Source organism: Polypterus senegalus, chromosome 7, assembly GCF_016835505.1.
Source record: "Polypterus senegalus isolate Bchr_013 chromosome 7, ASM1683550v1, whole genome shotgun sequence".
In the NCBI taxonomy this organism is placed as follows: domain Eukaryota; kingdom Metazoa; phylum Chordata; class Cladistia; order Polypteriformes; family Polypteridae; genus Polypterus; species Polypterus senegalus.
The window spans coordinates 163,423,154-163,444,674 of NC_053160.1; the positions used below are offsets into that span (position 1 = coordinate 163,423,154).

General features: G+C 42.0%; 1 protein-coding gene across 2 annotated transcripts in view; it reads right to left on the bottom strand.

Moving 5' to 3' along the window:
• Positions 1–5,609: 5,609 nt before the first annotated feature.
• Positions 5,610–21,521, bottom strand: part of cdc42se2 (CDC42 small effector 2) — a 97,385-nt gene continuing 81,473 nt past the window's right edge. For both annotated transcript variants that reach the window (XM_039759478.1, XM_039759479.1), the window contains 2 exons: positions 17,441–17,566; positions 5,610–7,036 (listed from right to left, as the gene is read on the bottom strand). In XM_039759478.1, coding sequence (XP_039615412.1) covers positions 17,462–17,566 — 105 coding nt within the window. In that variant the 3' untranslated portion in view covers positions 5,610–7,036; positions 17,441–17,461. The remainder of the gene's footprint in view (positions 7,037–17,440; positions 17,567–21,521) is intronic.

The window sequence follows — 21,521 nt, forward strand, 5'->3', positions numbered from 1 at the left end:
AAGTTCTGTCAACTTGTTTATGTACTAAACCAGCTTGAATCCACTTTTAGTTGCTCTGGAAGCAGTAGCTAGAGCCTTTCCCCAAATTACTGGGCGTAATTCAGAGCTGAATCCTGATTGAAGAGGAACCCCATCACAGAACATACTCACATGTGCAACTGAACCGACTCAAGTTAAATTTGCAAGTTAACTTAAATCAATATCTTTGGAATGTCGTGAAAAAAGCCAATAAGAGACATCACCCGGAGCCTCATACACACAAAAAAGGTCTCAAAATGTGTGGATTGAACTTCCCACCCAAACGTCCAGTCTTTATAAAAGAAAGCTTGATGCAAAAAGTTGTTAAAAATAAAGGTGTCAGGGTGGTTCTTTTGTCTATCTACAGTAGTGGCTAAAAGATTTGGCAGTGACACAAATATTGTGTTTTTCAAAATTTGTGGCTTCAGTTTTTGTGGTGGCAATTCACTTTGTTTTTATATTATTATGCAGATTGATACAATGCATATTAATTCATTGGAAAGAGCTTTATTAGCATAGAAAGTTCACTTTATCACAAAAGCCCATTTTCACTTATTTTGGCCCTGGCACAAAATGGTGAGATAAATGTGTCCAGCAAGCGCCGGGACCGTCTCCTCCTGAGGAGTCCGCTACAGAATTGTATCGTCACCCATGCAGAGCTGGCTCAGTCTTGACAGCAGGTGGTTGTGAGTGAGGCAAAGACCTTTGGACAATGGCCTTGTGACAAGAAGGGTGGCAGAGAAGCCACTTCTTTCTACAAAAAACATCAAGGACAGACCGAAATTCTGCAGGTAGTACAAGGATTGGACAGCAGAAGACTGGGGCAGTTATTTTTTTGGACAAATTGCTCCTTTTGACTGTTTGGGACATCTGGAAAATTGACTGTCCAGTGAAGGAAAAGGTGAATGCTACCATGAGTCAGTGCCAACAGTGAAGCATCTAGAGACAATTTATCTGTGGGTTGCTTTCATCATTCAAGCCCAAGGCCATAAACAAAGAATGGCACACTCAAGACAATTCTGCCCAAGAAAACTGCAGCATGATAAACAAAGAATGGCATCATTGAAATGTCCTCCAAGAGCAATTCTCAAAAAGTGGGTGGATAAGCAGAAGCCCACAAATTGTGATCAACTCCAAGCAATAAAAAGGAAAGAATGGCTCACCATCAGTCAGGATTTGGCCCAAAAGTTGATATCCAGCATGGCAGAGTAAATTACAGAAGCTATGAAGAAAGGTCAACACTGGAAATATTGACTCTTTACATAAATATGACGTATTTGACAATAAAAGCATTTGAAACTTATGACATTTTATAATGTTTGTCAGTATACCATTGAAACATAAAAAAATAATCTGAAAATGCTGAGGCAGCAAAGTTTGCAAAGCACATTTATATCATTGTCAAAGCCTTTGGCCACTACTGTACTGAACCAACTTTTAGTGGATTCAATGCCATGGGGGAACCATCTTTGGATCCCAAAAGAACCATCCACATTAAAGTTCCAGAAAGAACCTTAATTAATTGATGATAACAGGTTGGTGAAATCCCTGAGTGCCTGAATTTACAAGAACTACTGCACACACTAACGCAGGTTAAGCTCACGTGTTCTTGAGCTGCACATATCCTGCTAGGCTAGTCGACTATACATTAAATTTCTGTTTTGTCTAGATTTTAGGAACCTTTTCAAAGATCAAAGAGCCAACTTCATAGGCAAAGAAGTCATCCTACTGTACAGGGTGGTCCAGATCTAATTATGCAATTATGAAAAGGTGAACACATCGCACCCGCTGTTCGACTGACAACCACATCCCCGCCATTTTGAAATGCAGGGCAGGTGCTGCCATCTATTGGCAACAAAAATAATTTTTTGTGAATTCTCTATGTAATTAACTTAATAAGTTATAGTGTAATGAAAATTGCATAATTAGAACTGGACCACCCTATAGAATGAAATGGTCTTTTGTGAAGCAAGGGTTCTACGAGAAATGACACAACCCGGTAAGTTCTAATCAGGAACCGTCATTTTTAAGATTGTATATTTACAACAACTCTGAGCTCTCTACATGCAACATTTCGTAGAAATTGGGAAATGACGACACCCTCGATCAACTCAGGGGAAATACTGCCAAACCAGCTAAATGACAAGCCATGTGTTTAATAATTCCCATTACTGAGTCATTATTATAATGGGCGTTGATGTGACAAACATATTAAACTCAAATATGATGAATACACATTGTTTTAGCTCCCTTTTTAGCAGACCAATGCCATGTACTTGCACGGAAGAACTTTTTGGGGTTTTCGTCATCAGCTATTTGTTGTTACTTCTCTCTGTCATGCCCACCGTACTGGTAGTCATTAACTGACCGATAAGTCACTACATACAGTTTTCATATGGACACACATGCATAAAACATAACAGGTTTTTGATAACACACAGCAGTGTCCAGTATTCCTTACATAATGTATGCAGTTTACTGCTTTCACATTACAATAAGGGCACCTAGCGAATATGAAGCTGCTTTTGTTTCCTGTAAGCAGTTTCATTCCATTAATACACAAGTCATTTGTGATGCTAACATGAAACTAACAAATGTGTGGCTCGGTGGCCTGGAACCACCTGGGATTCATTGGTTTGGTACAAAATAGCTTTGGAAGGCGTGACGGTTTCACATGGCCTTTCCTATTTATTTAAACAGCAATCTCGTCATTACATATGCCAGGTGATAGAGGGTACATACATGCTAAGACGCTAGCACGCTACACCTTTCCTGGACCCCCAGAATGCAGAGGAGGCGCTATAATGTCACACAAGACGTTCCACCCTTAGCTGATACTCTTGAATGCAGGTGTTGAGGAAACAACTCTATTAGCCAATAAACATACAGTATACAGCATTGTGACTGCATATATATGAGGTTGGTTAGCATCAAGGTGCATTCACGAATGCAACTCTAGAAGATGATTGTGATTTATAATGTTGCACTGAGGTTTTATAAAACTTTTTTTTTTTTAGCGTGCGCATTTTTACAATTGGATCCATGCAAAGTTTTATAAATAAGGCCCCTGGTATTGTGAGGTAGTAGTGTGAATCATTTAGCCACCATATCATCCAGCAATAACACATCTTTGAAAATCCTAAAAGGAATCCTTACTTCACTTCAGTGCCTAGAAAGTGTTTACCCCTTAAAAGTGTACACGTTTTATTGTTATGCAACAAGGATCTGCACTTAGGGTGTCCTGAAGGGTGGCAGTGGCTGCAGGTTTTCACATCGAACAATTTAATTAGTACCCATGTATCTGCTGCTAAATCAATGTGCTTATGGGGCTTTATTTTAGTTAGCTCACTTTTTACCATTCACTACCCTTAATTGTCAATTTTAGGTTTTGTTAACTCATTTCTTAACCATAGCAAGCATCAATTAATAACATTCAAACAGCAAAGAGACCACCAACTCTCCAGATAACTTGGTTCCATTTGCAATGGTTAATGTGTTAATAAATTGCTTATAAATAAAGAGAGAAAAGAGGAGGATCATGAAAAGCACATCTTTTCTGGTTCATATGGATAATGTGCTCTGAAAAGGAAACTCCACAATGTGATAAAGATTTGTTTTGGATGAATGAAGGCACTAACGAGCCGAAAGGATAACTATCAAGTTTCATTATCAGTTAGGGTCATCTAATTAGGAAACGAAAACTGGCAGCCACTGCGGCCTCCAGGACTGTGAGTGAAGATCCTCGTTATACAACACTGAGTCACAGTGGATTTTTAATTTTACAGTTTTGGCTGATATTTGATATGCAATTGTTTACATGTATTTTGTTTTTTCCAATTGGGGCACATGCAGGTGAAGTGTCTTGTTCATGGTCACAGTATCAGCAGTGGGATTTGAACCCACAACCTCAATTAATTTTGGCTTTTTTGACACTGATCAACCAAATAAGACTTAATGTCAAAGTGAGAACAGACTTCTGCAAAGTGATCTAAAATAATTAAAAATATAATACACCAAATAATTGATTCCCCCCAATGGTGCAGCCAATTGTTTTTTTGAAGTCATGGAATTAGTTCAATGGAGATTGTGGGAAGTCAGTATGGTGGCCTAACCTACATAATGAAGACAAAAGAACAGTCCAAGCAACTCCACGCCACAATTCAGGGGACCTCATAGTAAAGTCGCTGCTCCTCCAAATCTAGATGAAACCAGTTGAGGTGGTTTGGGCATGTCGTAAGGATACCCCCCAGGTGGCTGCACCCAGAGCTGCTCTGGGCATGTCCAACTAGACGGAGACCCTGCAGCAGACCCAGGACGCACTGGAGGGATCAATTAGATTGGGAGCTGGGGGACAGGGGAGTCTGGGCTGATCTGCTGTCACCACGACCATGACCAGTATTTGGAGAGAAGGCAGAGATGGAGACTAGAAAACATCCAAATCACTGAACAACCCTTGGAATCCAGTTAGATCAGTCTTTGAGAAATGGAAAGAGTTTAACACAGCCGTGAATCTGCTAAAATGTGTGATGTGTGCAAGATAATGACCAGTAAGACAGGCTACTAACAGACCTCCGTGAGCTCTGAAGGAATTGCAAGCTAAAGTGGATGAAAATGGAGAGACTGTGCAGATCACAACTGTTGCCCAGTCACAACTTTTTTGGGTGAGGGGCAAAGGCAAAGTCAGTGTTTAAAAAAATATTGGAGTTTTCCAGAAGTTACTTGGGAGACTCTCTGAAGTAGTCAGACTAAATGCCATATTTGAACACTGCATATTATCAAAAACACAGTCCACATTGTGAAGCATGGTAGTGGCAGTGTCAGTCTGTGGGGATGCTTCTCTGCAGCAGAACCTGGAAGGCCTGTGACGGTAAAATATAGGCAACAAAATACGGGGAAAGCCCCCGAGGTCGCTAACAAACCTCCACCTTGAGAGATGATTAGTTTTCAAGAAGGGCAACAACCCCAAACATAAAGCCAGTTACACTAAGAAATGTCTTAAAAATGTTAACTTCCTGGAGTGGCAGAGTTAAATTTCAATCCAACTGAGAATTTGTGGTGGACTTGACAAAGGCTGTTCACTCATGATCTCCATGACACGTGACAGGGCTGGAGCAGTTTGTCAGAGAAGAATGGAGCGAAATGGCAGTGTGCAGATGTGCCAAACTGATAGAGACCTGAGCACACAAACTCAAGGTTGTCATGGCCGACAAAGGTGCGTCTACTAAACAAGGACTTGAAGTGGGGAGAAGACTTGTGAGATCAATTCTGTGTTATATATTTGTAATTCATTTAGACTACTGAGCAGAGATCTATTTTACTTTCACATTATAGTGTCTTTTTCTTGTATGTCAGTGCCACTAAAGGCAAATTAAATCCACGGTGATCCAATGTTGTATAAAAATAAAAATGTGAAAATTTTCTGAGCGGCAAATACTCTTCATAAGCACTGTAGTTCTGAAGTCTTCACTGATCTTTGTAAATATTACAAAAAAGTGCCCAAACGTTTGACTACTAGTGTCTATTTAAATAAACAGATAAAAGTCAAAAGTGAATGATGGTCCCGTTACTCAATAATGTAAGAAGTCAGAAAATGACATGAAAACATTTCTTTATTTCAGTTAAGAACAATGTGAACAGTACAAGCCAACAACAAATTTGAAGAAGTGTGCAAAATGATGAGTGATGGATGATGGCAAGGTGTTGCTCTTTTGCATTGTTGTTGAGTTGAGCGGCTAAACGTTCAGGGCCGGCAGTTCCAGCTGGAGATTTCCCATCTTCTGGTCAGTGGCTGGCCAACTGACACAATCTGCACAATGTTTTACCGGGACATGGTGTAAATCTTCTAACCAGACTTGTTTTTGGCATCTCAAGGAATTATTCTGGGTTAACTGATATTGCAAACAGGACTGTTTATGACAGAATCCAGAACCAAGATCCTATGGTAAGTTTCCTTGGTCTCACTTTGTGAGCATAAGGGTTTGAACCCTAAATACAGCAAAACCCCAACAGAAAAAAAAAACATTACAGGTGGCACAGGAACACAGAGAACACACAACCTGACTGCACAAAACAAGGCAAATCTTAAAAGCCTTATGGCATGCTGAGGTCACACTAAAAAGGTAGAGGGGCTGCTATGAGGGCCACAAAAGGAGCATCCCACCAAATCTGCACCAGAGATGCTTATCTGTCCATTCAGATTTAGTGTCTTGTTTTCTCAGGCAATGACCACAGCACCTCTCACTCTTGGTCTGCACAAAACGTAACTGATTGCCAGAACACCTTTAGAAACCGCTCGGCTCTCAGTGCCGCTAGCTCTTCACTGAGATGAGCACAGAGTGCATTTCCAAGGTGCCTGTGCTGACGTAGGTTTACTGTCTTGTATGCAAAAGCAAGAATTTACAAGGAAATAGCGATCTCTGAAAACGCTGATGAAGCAGGTAGCAAAATGAGTCCTGGTGTGCAGTTGGTGTTACCTTTTACTGCAAGAGTGGGAAGTGAAAGCCCCGCTTCCTATGTGTCAGCACCATGTGCACTAGCTTTCCCTCAGCAGCACAGAAAGCTATTTCAGTACTCCGGGAGCATGAAAAATAAGAGAGTCAAACAGGTGCCAGACCTTTGGAAAGAATTTTACAAATAAATCTTTAAGGTAAAAAAAAAAAAAAAAAATACTGAACCATCAACAGTAAACAACAAGAAAGGAGCACATTAAGACCTGCACTAAAGTCATGCTCAACATCCAACTGAGCTATGAGCCAGGAACCAGCCAACAGAATTAAAACCCAATGTCCGCTGCTTTCTGCTGTGGCTTGCAGCTCATGCTGAAGGGCAAGGCGCACCTTGGCACATCCAAGAGGGCGTCTCCAGGGCGCAAACGCATGTCTCTGAAGCTGCTATCAGCGCCAAACAGTCATTCAGGATGAACGAGGAGCACATCTTTCATCCCATGAAAAATGCAGAAAGCAGGTCACCCAAGGCAAAAAGGAAAACAAGGAGGAAGGAACAGCAAGACAAATGGAACCTGCAGAGCAAAAAAAAAACAACAGGCGTTACTTTAAAGGCAAGGGATCCGGAGTGCTAGGCCTGCTGGCATATTCAGTTTCATGTTCGGTCACAGGTGACATAAATCTAAAGGAATACTTTTGGAAATATAAATGTCATACTGTAAAAATAGCATACATGTATGAAAATGCCAATTATTAACACAATGTAATTCGCTCTTAGTTACTTATTCCCCTTGATACCTATGAGGTACTGATTATACCTTATTCTGGACCTTCCATGGCCATTCCCCTCTATCTGGCTTCATCTTCTTCCCATGCCCTTCCAGGTAATTTTCCTCCACATTTCATTTCAAGCACTTTTTTGGGATACCTTGCTTCATTCATCCTTAGTATATGTCCATTCCACTGTAGCTGTTTTATTTTTATGATTTCCATGTGTAGTTGTGTTTTCAGTTCTTCACAGATTATTTTGTTATCCTCTAACTTTATTTTAACTACCACTACTTTGATACCTTTGTTTTAACTGCTGTTATTTCAGATCTATGTTCATCCAATATTTCCAAAGATTCCACAGCATATAATGATGTAGGTCCAAATATGGATTTACTGTATATGGGAACGGCTTCTCTGTTATAAGTAATTCTTGCATTAGACTGATGTTAATTTGATAGTATACTTTATGTGCCTTGTTTGTTCTCTTTCTAATTTCATCTATCACTCCATCTTCAATATTACTATTCCCAGGAACCCCTACACTGACATGTTTTGTACTTGTTTTCCATCTTTCTGTATCCACATTTGCAGTTTCTCTTCTTGTTCTACACTTTTTATTTTCATTACAGTACTACACATTTCTATTTTTATAGTCCCTTTTATAACTGTTGCTCCCTTATCTACCTCAATAAAATGACAAGTGTCTGTGTATCTCTGTATCCATCTGGTTGCTCTTTCTCTGTCATTCCAACAGATGACCCATCACAAACAGTTTTAGAAATAATATATATTGAATTTGTCGTTCCAACAGATGGAGCATCACAAAAATTCACAGTGCTTTTATGAATCACATACCAAATGGCTTAACAGACATATGCACTACATGTGTCATTCCAACAGATGGTGCATCACAAGCATCTGTTGTAATGTATTTAATTAGTACAAATGTTTGTGATGCACCCTCTGTTGGAATGACAAAGGCAATGCATTTTATTACTACACTAGTTGTGAAGATGGGTTGAAATCCAAGTAATTAATGTAAACTTCAGTGTTAACTTTTGTAAAGCGCTATGCAATGCATATGTCCCTGTTATATGCCATTAGGTCTGGGCAGTGTTAATGTTTGTGACGTGCCATGTTGGAATGCCAAAAACATAGCAACACACAGACAGACACTTATTGTTTTATTATGTTGGATACATTACAAAATAAATTTCAATAGATGGTGTACTGCACTGAGGTATACGTTGATTGCTTAGATTCAACCTGTCTTAGATGGGTAGCACAGCTACTTGCAATTAATGTCATGTCATCCACATATATCAGATCTTGGGTAAACACTGCCTTTAATTTAAAAAATCTAAATATTCTTCAACACAATTATTCTAATTTGGAGGAGATGTGGTTAGGGAGGGCCATAGCATATCCCAGCAGCACTATGCACATGAAACGTCCTGGGTTGGGGTGCCAGTCCATTTCAGGGCCTACACTTACAAACACACACAATCCCACTCACACAGGAGAGTCGTAAATATATAGTACCTAACACATGTCTTTGGAGAAGTGGAAGAAAAACTCATAATTATTATCTTGCAATTGTCTGTGAAGAAAGTGAGTATTTTTATACTTTAATCAGGAAAAAAACAAAAGCACTTTTAATATTCACATATCGCACGGGACACACTCTGAACCTCCTGGAGGTTGTAGCAAAGGAAAGAATTAAAACAAAACTGAGTGCCATTATTATCAATGCTGCTCATCCTCTCTCCAACACACCAACACTGAGGACTTTCAGCCAACAAATTATTCAGCAGGAAGTGTGTTAAGAAACACTAAGTGGGCTCCTTTATACCACCAGCAATACGCTTGCATAATGCCTCAATAAGATTGGGACTGCCAGGTAAGAAGTTTTCTTTCTTTTTGTTCAGACAAAAGTGTGTGTATATTTATTTACTTACTAACATATCTATCTATTTATATATTTATTTAGTTAAAAAGCTTCTGTAAAAATCCAAAACTCTCTCTGGGAACAAATAAATCTGTTGCAAACAATAGTTTTTGACATCTGAAATCACAGTGAGCTGAAAAATCTTTAAGGAGAAGAAAACTGACAACAGACACCTACTGTCAAAAGGCGGGTGTTCTCTGTTTAAAAATCCTCTTAATTTCTTTTCTTTCTTTCTTATTTTGTTTTTTAAACATGTTATGTTAAATAAAATTGCATTCACTACCTGAAGAAAGCAACAGCAAAACCTAGCAGATTCTAACTAATTCTGTCCTCTTAACTGCCCATACCCCATAACAGTTTAATGCCCTCTTAAAGATGTGTATTGGCTTTCCTGTAATGCAAATGTTAGCAGCCCCTTGTTTTCTTGAAGACACCACCATCTGAAATTGTGCCTCTCTTGGACAAAGGAAAATGCCTTTTATAGCATACTGTCTAATATTACCATTTTGACACTTGACTTGTAAATAAATGCTACTTTGAATTCTAATACATTTAGAGAATATGCCTTTGTATTTTTGCTATTGTTTGTACCGCATGAATTTCAGCAGGTGATTCGGTTTGGCTCGTGTGACTAACTCAGATTCTCAACTGTTCACTACAGGACAGTGGCGGAGGACGGTGGGGATGTGAGCGGAATGCGTTAATGGTTTGTCAGGATCTCTCATATTCATTTGTCGGCTGATATAAGTTGTCATTCTTTGACAAACTGCTCAAGGCTCCCACACACAGGGAGGTCTGGATGGTGATTGGTGGGTCCTGCAGCAGTAACTGTGTGTTGGGCCACAGAAGACTTAATTGCATTTAACAGAAACACTTTGGCATTCTGTGCCTTATTGTATAATGTGTTCCTCATCTCCTGCTAATTGTCCGAGAAACCAAGTCGAGGAGAGACAGCTGTCACACACGCACGCATGGGAGGCAGCTAAAGGGCTCAGTGAAGGCAGTTCTGAGCCATGCCGGGATGTGGCAGAGCGCACTAACTCTCTTTCTCACTTCCCTGTAGACCTAACCCGGGAGGTTCCACCTGTCTCTCTGGACGTCACTTCTGGGACCGAGCCAATGGAGACAGACCTTGCCAGCTCCGGCCCCCCTGATGTCACATCCGGGACTAAACCAATGAACAATGAACACGTGCCCGCACCTTATGACCTCACTTCCTGTCTCCCCTTTAAAAGCCTTCCCTTTTCCCTTCTGTGTCAGTCTTGTTTTGGACTCTGTTGTAAGCACTTCAGTGCTGGTATTTGAAAGAAAACAAGTTGCAGCCAGGATACCAAATTACATGGGTGGCTGCCCCAAACCTTTTTCTGTCTTTGACTCGTTTTGTGACAGTGGCGTAGTCGGCAGGATGGAGAAGTCCCAGAAGAGAAGGGGACAGGACCTGCAAAACACCCAGGTGGGAGCGTACCGGGGCCGAGTATTCAGGCGGGGAGGGTGCCCCGTGGTTCGGCGAGACCCGGTGCGGGCTCCGCCCCAGCACGCAGAACTAGGCCGTCTAGAGAGGCCAGGGAGTGTGCGGGTGGGGCTCACCGAATTGGGCTGCCCTGGAGGGGGGAGACAAGAGGGACTCAGTATGCTCTCTTGGGGGAGAGTGCCTGCCCCCCAGTGAAACCACAGCCCCTTTTACCACCTTGGGGTGCCCCAGACTGGCAGGTGAGTAAAATAACAAGTGGAGGTTGGACCCTGAGAGGCCGACCAGTAAACAAGCCTGGTCCTTATGGGCAAAAGTATGGCAGTGGCTACGGCCCTTGGAAAACAAGCCCCACCAGGTCATTGAGCAGGTAGCGTGCTATCTGCTCCTGAAAGCACTTCCCCAGGGCTTCACCCAGCCGGTCTGGGGCGTGCAGTTTAAGAACATGTCTGAGCTCATAGAGCTTCTGGAAACACAGAGGGCGGCCTCACACTCTGGGAGAGCAGAACCGTCCTTCTGCCAAACTCAGCCGGGTATGTCCCAAGACCTAGCCCCTCCCTGTATAACCCGGAGCTTGCATCGGCGTCATGGCGGCGCTGGCACGCAAAACCGCTTGGAGGCGAGGAGGAATGCAGGTGGAGGGAGGAGGGCTTGGTGTGCTCTGACAAACCCGTTGGCGGTCCCGCATACAGACGTGGTGATCGTTAACGGGTTTAAAACTTCCGCTCTGCTCGATTCCGGCAGCAACATTTCCATTGTTGCCCGCCGTTTTGTGCTACCGACAATGGCTAAAATTCAAGACCAGTATAACCTGTGTCCACGGGAAACCCGCTGGTACAGCACCGCCGCTGTGTCATTAGCTACGGAGGATCAGTCCAGAAAGTAACCGTGGCAATCCTTCCTGATCCTCCGCACCCGGTGATACTAGGGCGGGACTGGTCTGACATTAAAAGGTGAGACACATACCACTCCCGGGTTAAGTTGGGCCTCGTTATGGACGGAGATGAACCGTCTCAAGCTGCCTCCACGCCGTGTAATCAGCCGGCAGAGAGGTGAAGCAGCCGTCCTGGCTGACGTGGCAACTCCGGGCGTCGCAGGCTGACACGTCATCCACCAACGCCGGCGGAGCGGGAGGAAACCACGCCCATTGAGGTCGGCGCTGACCCTCTCTCCGTGTTGCGGTTTCAATTTAAAAAGACGCCGGCTTCTTTCAAAAGGGAGCAATGGAATGACGACTCCCTGAAGTTTGTAAAAAATGCAGTGGTCCTTGTCAATGGCCAGCGCACTAGTCAGTCGATGCCACAGGGCCCCTACTTTGTGTTAGATAATGACCTCCTTTACCGTGTAGCAATGCATGACGGGCAGGAGACGAGGCTGCTGCTAGTGCCGCGCACCTTCCGGCGGCAGGTCTGCGAGCTAGCACACGCCCACCTCCTAGGTGGCCACCTGGGCACCGAAAAAACTCTGGAGCGGATCAAGCTCCGGTTTTACTGGCCAGGAATTAATGAGGAGGTTCGCCGCTTTGCGCTTCCTGCCCGGAGTGTCAACTGCGACAGATTCCTAGGAGGGACCGTGCTCCTCTTGTTCCTATTCCCTTGATTGGCGTTCCCTTCCACAGAATCGGGTCGACCTGGTGGGACCTCTAGAGCCCTCAGCCCGAGGACACAAGTACATTTTAGTCCTCGTGGATTATGCTACACGATACCCCGAAGCTGTTCCGTTGCGCTCAGCTACCTCTAAAGCCATCGACGGGAATTACTAGGGTATTCGCGCGCGTGGGGATCCCCAAAGAAGTCTTGACAGACCAGGGGACCCCCTTCACCTCGGAGACGTTCAAGGAGACTGCCAGATTACTGAAAATAAAGCATTTAAAAACTCGTGTATCATCCTCAAACCGACGGATTAGTAGAGAGGTTTAATCAAACTCTCAAGCAAATGCTACGTAAGGTGGTCAGCGAGGATGGAAGGAACTGGGATCAGCTCCTCCCCTCGTCCTTTTGCCTATCGGAAGTCCCACAAGCCTCCACGGGGTTCTCCCCCTTTGAACTACTGTATGGGCGACAACCTCGGGGCATATTGGATATTTTGAAAGAAGGCTGGGAAGAAGAGGCTCTTCCCACCACTAACATACTGGAGTATATCGCAGTTACGCGATAGATTTGGAAAGATTCGGCCTGTCCTTAAAAGTCACATGGAGGAGGCTCAAGCAGCACAGGTTCGCTACTACAACCGCGGCACGTCTCTTCGGGAGTTCCACCCGGGAGATCGGGTCATGGTCCTAGTGCCTACCTCCCACTCTAAGTTGCTTGCCCACTGGCAGGGCCCCTACGAAGTTAAGGAGAGGAAGGGACTGGTCGACTATTTGGTGAGTCAACCCAATCGCCGGCCAAAGGAGCGGTATATCATGTGAACCTGCTGAAACCGTGGAAGGACAGGGACCCTGATCCCTCCTCCGCCAGCCCCGCCACTCTTCGCCACACACACGACCTTAACTTTGGCGCAGACTTGAGACCCAGGCAACGGCAGGAGCTGGAAACAGTTATCCGGACCGGTCGAGAGGTAGTCAGTGAACACCCCGGAAGGACCTCTCTGATTGAGCACAACATTGTGACAGAGCCCGGGTTGTTGTCCGAGAACGCCTGTACCGCCTTCCCGAGGCAAAAAGGCTGAAGTGGAACTGAGATCAAGCGCATGCTGGAACTAGGTGTAATTGAGGAGAGTTATAGTCCCTGGTCCAGCCCCATTGTGCTCGTCGGTAAGCCTGACGGAGTTGGAGGTTCTGCAATGACTTCCGTCGGCTTAACCAAGTCTCCCAATTTGATGCCTATCCAATGCCACGCGTGGACGACCTCCTCGAGAGGCTTGGACAGGCTCAATACCTGACCACACTTGACATGACAAAGGGTATTCTTGCATTAGACTGATGTTAATTTGATAGTATACTTTATGTGCCTTGTTTGTTCTCTTTCTAATTTCATCTATCACTCCATCTTCAATATTACTATTCCCAGGAACCCCTACACTGACATGTTTTGTACTTGTTTTCCATCTTTCTGTATCCACATTTGCAGTTTCTCTTCTTGTTCTACACTTTTTATTTTCATTACAGTACTACACATTTCTATTTTTATAGTCCCTTTTATAACTGTTGCTCCCTTATCTACCTCAATAAAATGACAAGTGTCTGTGTATCTCTGTATCCATCTGGTTGCTCTTTCTCTGTCATTCCAACAGATGACCCATCACAAACAGTTTTAGAAATAATATATATTGAATTTGTCGTTCCAACAGATGGAGCATCACAAAAATTCACAGTGCTTTTATGAATCACATACCAAATGGCTTAACAGACATATGCACTACATGTGTCATTCCAACAGATGGTGCATCACAAGCATCTGTTGTAATGTATTTAATTAGTACAAATGTTTGTGATGCACCCTCTGTTGGAATGACAAAGGCAATGCATTTTATTACTACACTAGTTGTGAAGATGGGTTGAAATCCAAGTAATTAATGTAAACTTCAGTGTTAACTTTTGTAAAGCGCTATGCAATGCATATGTCCCTGTTATATGCCATTAGGTCTGGGCAGTGTTAATGTTTGTGACGTGCCATGTTGGAATGCCAAAAACATAGCAACACACAGACAGACACTTATTGTTTTATTATGTTGGATACATTACAAAATACATTTCAATAGATGGTGTACCGCACTGAAGTATACGTTGATTGCTTAGATTTCAACCTGTCTTAGATGGGTAGCACAGCTACTTGCAATTAATGTCATGTCATCCACATATATCAGATCTTGGGTAAACACTGCCTTTAATTTAAAAAATCTAAATATTCTTCAACACAATTATTCTAATTTGGAGGAGATGTGGTTAGGGAGGGCCATAGCATATCCCAGCAGCACTATGCACATGAAACGTCCTGGGTTGGGGTGCCAGTCCATTTCAGGGCCTACACTTACAAACACACACAATCCCACTCACACAGGAGAGTCGTAAATATATAGTACCTAACACATGTCTTTGGAGAAGTGGAAGAAAAACTCATAATTATTATCTTGCAATTGTTTGTGAAGAAAATGAGTATTTTTTATACTTTAATCAGGAAAAAAAAGGACATAAGCACTTTTAAAATTCACATATCGCACGGGACACACTCTGAACCTCCTGGAGGTTGTAGCAAAGGAAAGAATTAAAACAAAACTGAGTGCCATTATGATCAATGCTGCTCATCCTCTCTCCAACACACCAACACTGAGGGCTTTCAGCCAACAAATTATTCAGCAGGAAGTGTGTTAAGAAACACTAAGTGGGCTCCTTTATACCACCAGCAATACGCTTGCATAATGCCTCAATAAGATTGGGACTGCCAGGTAAGAAGTTTTCTTTCTTTTTGTTCAGACAAAAGTGTGTGTATATTTATTTACTTACTAACATATCTAACTATTTATATATTTATTTAGTTAAAAAGGTTCTGTAAAAATCCAAAACTCTCTCTGGGGACAAATAAATCTGTTGCAAACAATAGTTTTTACATGAAATCACAGTGAGCTGAAAAATCTTTAAGTAGAAGAAAACTGACAACAGACACCTACTGTCAAAAGGCGGGTGTTCTCTGTTTAAAAATCCTCTTAATTTCTTTTCTTTCTTTCGTATTTTGTTTTTTTTAAACACGTTATATTAAACAAAATTGCATTGCCCTCTTAAAGATGTGTATTGGCTTTCCTGTAATGCAAATGTTAGCAGCCACTTGTTTTCTTGAAGACACCACCATCTGAAATTGTGCCTCTCTTGGACAAAGGAAAATGCCTTTTATAGCATACTGTCTAATACATTTAGAGAATATGCCTTTGTATTTGTTGTTTTGCTATTGTTTGTACCGCATGAATTTCAGCAGGTGATTCGGTTTGGCTCGTGTGACTAACTCAGATTCTCAACTGTTCACTACAGGACAGTGGCGGAGGACGGTGGGGATGTGAGCGGAATGCGTTAATGGTTTGTCAGGATCTCTCATATTCATTTGTCGGCTGATATAAGTTGTCATTCTTTGACAAACTGCTCAAGGCTCCCACACACAGGGAGGTCTGGATGGTGATTGGTGGGTCCTGCAGCAGTAACTGTGTTTTGGGCCACAGAAGACTTAATTGCATTTAACAGAAACACTTTGGCATTCTGAGCCTTATTGTATAATGTGTTCCTCATCTCCTGCTAATTGTCTGAGAAACCAAGTCGAGGAGAGTCAGCCCAAGAAGTGAAAAAAGAAATGCAAGCTAAGTATTTAAACATTGACAATAACAGTATTATTTAGGTAAAACCTTTCTTAAGTTATGTCATAAAATCCAGTTATGAAGAAGCCAGGAAGCTACTGCTCTGGACCAAAACAGATAAGGGAGAAGTCTGTGGAATGGTTCATAGAAGGGAGTAGAGAAGTAGAAACAGAGGGAAACATGTGTCCTGGCTCAAATTAACAACCAAGGGTCATCCACACCTGCCAAAACCACAAATTGTGACAGAGTATGTGAATCCAGGTGATAAGGGTGCATCTTTTTGGACCAACAAACAGACAATCTCCTTCTTTTGGAGGCAACTATTCTTGATAGTTAGGGATTGCCAATAATAATAATAATATTAACAATATTAATAATAATAACAAAGGGCGGCCCAGTGGCGCAGCAGTAGAACTGCTGTCTTGCAGTTAGGAGACCTGGGTTCATTTCCCGGGTCCTCCCTGAATGGAGTTTGCATGTTCTCCTTGTGTCTGCGTGGGTTTCCTCTGAGTACCCCGGTTGTCCCTAGTGTGTGCTTGGTGTGTGTGTGTGTGGTTGCCCTGTGGTGGGCTGGTGCTCTGCCCGGGGTTTGTTTCCTGCCTTGCACTGTGTTGGCTGGGAATGGCTCCAGCAGACACCTGTGACCCTATAGTTAGGTTATAGCGGGTTGGATAATGGATGGATGGATAGATGTCAGCTTAATGGGGGTACCCCCCAATAAAGAAAAGCAGAGCATACTGGCTATGTAAAAAAAAATCCTGAAAAAATTTGATTAGGCAACAGACACTCTCTAGAAACCAATGAGAAGCTGCAGAGAAAGTCAGGCAGTAAACTCCTACCTGAAGTGTGTCAATGTCCTTTTAAATTATTCAAATAGTGTTCTCAAAACAAGCAATCTAATCAGATGACTCACATCTGCTTATGTAAGCGTTACGGTAGAGTTAAAAACAGTCAGTCATACGGATGCCAAGTTAAAAGCAGCTCAATGACACTCTGATCCTCCACATGCCACTAAACGCGTGATCTGTACTCTAAACCGTCTGTCTGGCTCCTGGCCAGCACTTTCATTTTCCAGAGATGATGATATGAATAATAACCGGGCTTTGGATGGAATGCTGTGGGACATGCACACCAAACTTCTACACTATGTCATTCCACCCAAGCCTAAATCTCGTTAACATTTGTAATAATTAATTTTTTTCTTTGTCTATGTTGCAAATGCTGTCAATTGCTAGACAAGGGACACAGGGTGCTCAGTGGGCAACAACATTTGGCTTCAGGGGCTGAAACGGCATAACTCAGTGATGAACTCTTTAATATAATGCTTTGTCAGGTTTAGGTTAAAAACATAGCAGCTGCTTTAACTTATATTCTTTTATTGCTGTTTGCTAGCAACAAGGACCCCTAATGTAAAAGCTTTTTATACTGCAGATAGGGTGGGGTTACAAAGATTGTTTCTACTGAAGTTTCATCCTCATGCTGACGTTGCTCCTCTTAAAGCCCTTAACTTACCAAACAACTTCATTCTCTCTGTTATCCTGCTTTCGTGTCTACAAGCTGCATCTGAACTGCATTTACTGGGATAGCACCACCTCCATAGCCACCTTTGGACTGCATTTGGTTCTGAATAGAGTTCACCTAAAAAAAGAAGTAAAGCAGAGTAATAGTCAGATACAAAGAGCAGCTTGAGGGGCCATAAACCCAGAAGTTTCACAGCACAAAAGACAAGGCCTCTGCTTGTAAATGCAAACTCTTTTGTTCGTTTTACTGATGTAGTCTTCAGGTATGGAGCCCTGGTGTTAGCACAACATAAGGATTTTATTCTAAGCGCCTTTAAGAAAGGGATTGAGAACATATCTGAAGGAAATGTACAAAGAAAGGCAATGTTTACATTTAAGGAAAGTCACAGCCGTGACTATTATCTCAAATGATTCCCAAATCAGCTCATTCATTCATTGTTACATTTTCTGTAATGATTTACCTGTTGGAGGTCACAGGGCTCTCTCAATTAGTAACAAACTCCATATTCTCCTGGAAAGTTCCCAAACTAATCCAAAGATACTCTTCTTCCATGGCTTCATACTTTGTACAGCTCCTGCAGAAGTTCCCATAAACGTACACACAATCTTATACTTGAATACACAGTACAACACAAATTACTTAATTTTTCAATCTCAACTGGAGATATTATAAAACCAGACAGGAAAGCACTTCTGGATGTGGTCGTTGTTCTCCTATGTCATTTGCTGAGATATGCCTTCTTAGAGGGTGGCACGGTGGCACAGTGGTAACGCTGCCGCCCTGCAGTAAGGAAACCAGGGTTCACATTCTGAGTTCTCCATACATAGAGTTTGCATGTTCTCCCCATGTCTGTGTCAGTTTCCTCCTGGTGCTCTACTTTCCTCCCACAATCCAAAGACATGCAGGTTAGTTGAACTGGCGATCCTAAATTGCCCCTAGTGTGTGGTTGGGATGTGCGTGTTCACCCTGCATTGAAATGGCACCCTATCCAGGGTTTGTTCCTGCCTTGCGCCCTAGCATAGCTGGGATAGGCTCGAGCAGAGCCCCATGACCCTGTTCAGGACTAAGTGGGTTAGACAACGACTGACTGACTGATATTGTCGTGCCAGAAAAACCACACAGCTGATTACAAACCAGGAATCAGGGGGCAGGCCATGCTCCAATCTACATCCAAGGGGTGCTGCAGAGAAGCTCAGCAAGTTTAAATTTCATGCTGACATCATTAGTAATGATACAACTCATCTCAACTGTCATCAAGAAGGCTCACAAACTCCTTTTTTTCCATCAGATGTCTGTGAAAAGCCTGGATATGTTCACCTATGATCACTACAAGTGATGAGTGAAATACGGAAGTTTTAATTAGCATACAGTTTTGCGAAACAGACACTAAAATTTGAAAGTGATTTTGCAGGTGTAAGACACAAAAACCTCTAAACAAATTTTGCGGAGATTTGAATGTTTATGGATGAAGAACCTAGGAATACTACACTCTAAAGCTTTGCTCACACTTCTGCGTTTTCAGGTATTCTTTTCTGCAACTGCATAATGCATGCAATTGGTAGCACACCCATCAAATCAATTAATTTTGTGTCCCTTGCTCACATCATCATTCCCACCTGGGATAATAAAATGGAATAGAATTGAGCAGAGTGCATTTTTTAAAAGTATGAAATGTTGCATATTTTCCACATGATAATACATCAAAACACACAAAACGCACATTACTATGTATTCTCCACAGAAAATCTCATTACACGGGAAGCCATTTAATCCACCCCGCTGTTACCTAGAAACCACCCTTTGCCTGTTTCTTGATTTCTTCAGAAGAGGTTGAGGATATGCAAACTCCATGGAAATTCGAGTTTCCTTGACATCTCTGATGCATCTTTAGATGTCCATCATAATTGGCAATGTGGGGTTCGTACTACCAAAACACGTCTTGTGGATCAAAAGAATACCTACAGATGGCAGGAAATGAGCGCTGGGACTCATTTCATTTTTATTCACTTGAGATTTTCTCTCTACTTTCTCAGAGAGACACTTTCACTTCCTGCAAGACGAGACTTTGTGCCAAGAGATTTAACCATGCCCGGGGCCATAAATAAAAGACAAAGAGTAGATGACAAAGTAGAATGTCGTAAAGAATTCAAAAACGCTGGCGCGATACACATGCAGAGCAGGTTAGAGATAATGGAAGTATGAAAATTCCAAAGTCTCAACAAAAAATGATAGTAAAGATCGCATTAGTGCAAACAAAAACGGAAATTCTTAACAAAAAATGATAGTAAAGATCGCATTAGTGCAAACAAAAACGGAAATTATTACTCAGTGAAATAACAGAACAGAGAAAAGAGATTGAATATATTGTTCGGATTTAAACTTTAAGTCGGAGACTTTTAGATTGTCTAATTCTTGTTGCCATCAGGTAAAAGTAGTGTTTCTTCCCAATGAAGAGGCGTATCTGCGAGAATTAAAAGATTTGTTGTTTGGTGAAAATGAAATCCCGCAAGAGAAAATTTCAGGCCCTGTGAGACAAGATTTTATGCAAAGAGATTTGGAAAAGTCCTGCCCACATCTAAAACATTTACAACCACGCACACAGTTCAATCATTTCTCATTTGTGTGAATGCTATTGTCAGACACAGTTCGTGTAGAGAGAAAGAAACGATATTCACTCACGGGCAGTTATACGTTGAGTTGTAATGATGTAATTTCAAAAACGGAATCAAAATTCAATGTGATATTGATAAAAAGGTAAAAGCGAAAAGAGATTGAATATATGGACATAGGTGATATGACAGAACTATGCAGATATTGTTTGGCTTTAAACATTAAGTCAGAGACTTGTAGGTCGTCTAATTCGTGTTGCCATCAGGGAAAAGTAAAGTTTCTTCCCAATGAAGAGGCCTATCCGCGAGAATTAAAAGTTTTGTTGTTTGGTGAAAGTGAAATCCACATATGTGAACAGAAGAGACGCAAAGTTGCTGGCGCAAAACGCAGGCAGGGGGGTTGGCGAAGCGAGTAGGGGGCAAAGCCTCCTACAGAAGTTATTTAAATATTACATGACCAGCTGATGCATGCAGAATCAAGCCATGTAAATGTTTAAAGTCAAGAACTAAGCGCCTTTATTGTATCAAAGGCACACATTTGGCTGAAAATGGAATATACTTCGTGTCACTTGTGTCAAGTTTTGCTGTAAATTTAATTTTGCATGCATCTTGTCACTCATCACTACTACGTCATCTTCTTCAGCTTCAGAACCGAGTCTGCCTGCACTGGCTGCACTACATCACCTGCCAAAGCTCAGGACTACAAAGCATTACAGAGGGTAGTGAAGTTGGCCGAGAATGTTGCTGGCACATGCCTCCCTTTTGTTCAGGATATACAGTAGGTATAACATGTGCTGCCCTAGAAGGGCTAAGAGTATTAGTAAAGACCTCAACCATCCCACTTTTCACCTTCTTCCATTTTCAGACAAGGTACTGGCACTTGTATCACTAGATTTCAGGCTCAGCATTCCTCCTTGGATTATAAGGCTACTTGACAGCATCTGACAGATCTTCTTATATCTACTATATGATGTTATGTTATATTTAATGCACAACTCTGTATTTTTCATCTGTTTGTATTATGCAAGTAAGAATCTCATCATACGGAGTACAAATGAAAGTACATTTGAACCTGTTATGCCAATATTTCCATTTTTGTTGTTGAAATCCCTAGCAAGAAAGATCAGAGAGGAGTGTAGGAACAATCATTCACTATTGTTCTTCAAGCTTCACTGAATGTTCTGTTTTTATAATTCAAGACGAGTTACCACCAAACAAGAAAGAGTGCCAGTAGGCTAGAAAAAGGAAGAATCTAGGAAGTTGTACAAAAACCAGCTGATATTTGTGTGAGGAACAAACAAGCAGGGTAATCTTTCAGACACATAAAACAGGAAGAAATATTAACTTTAAGGAAGTCTTTTGTACCTGTCTGTCAATCAGGACAAAGCTCTGAGTGACCTTAAAGTTTGCCACATGGCATGGAAATCAAGGGCAAACTTGTGGAATTTTGATTTAATCGAGAT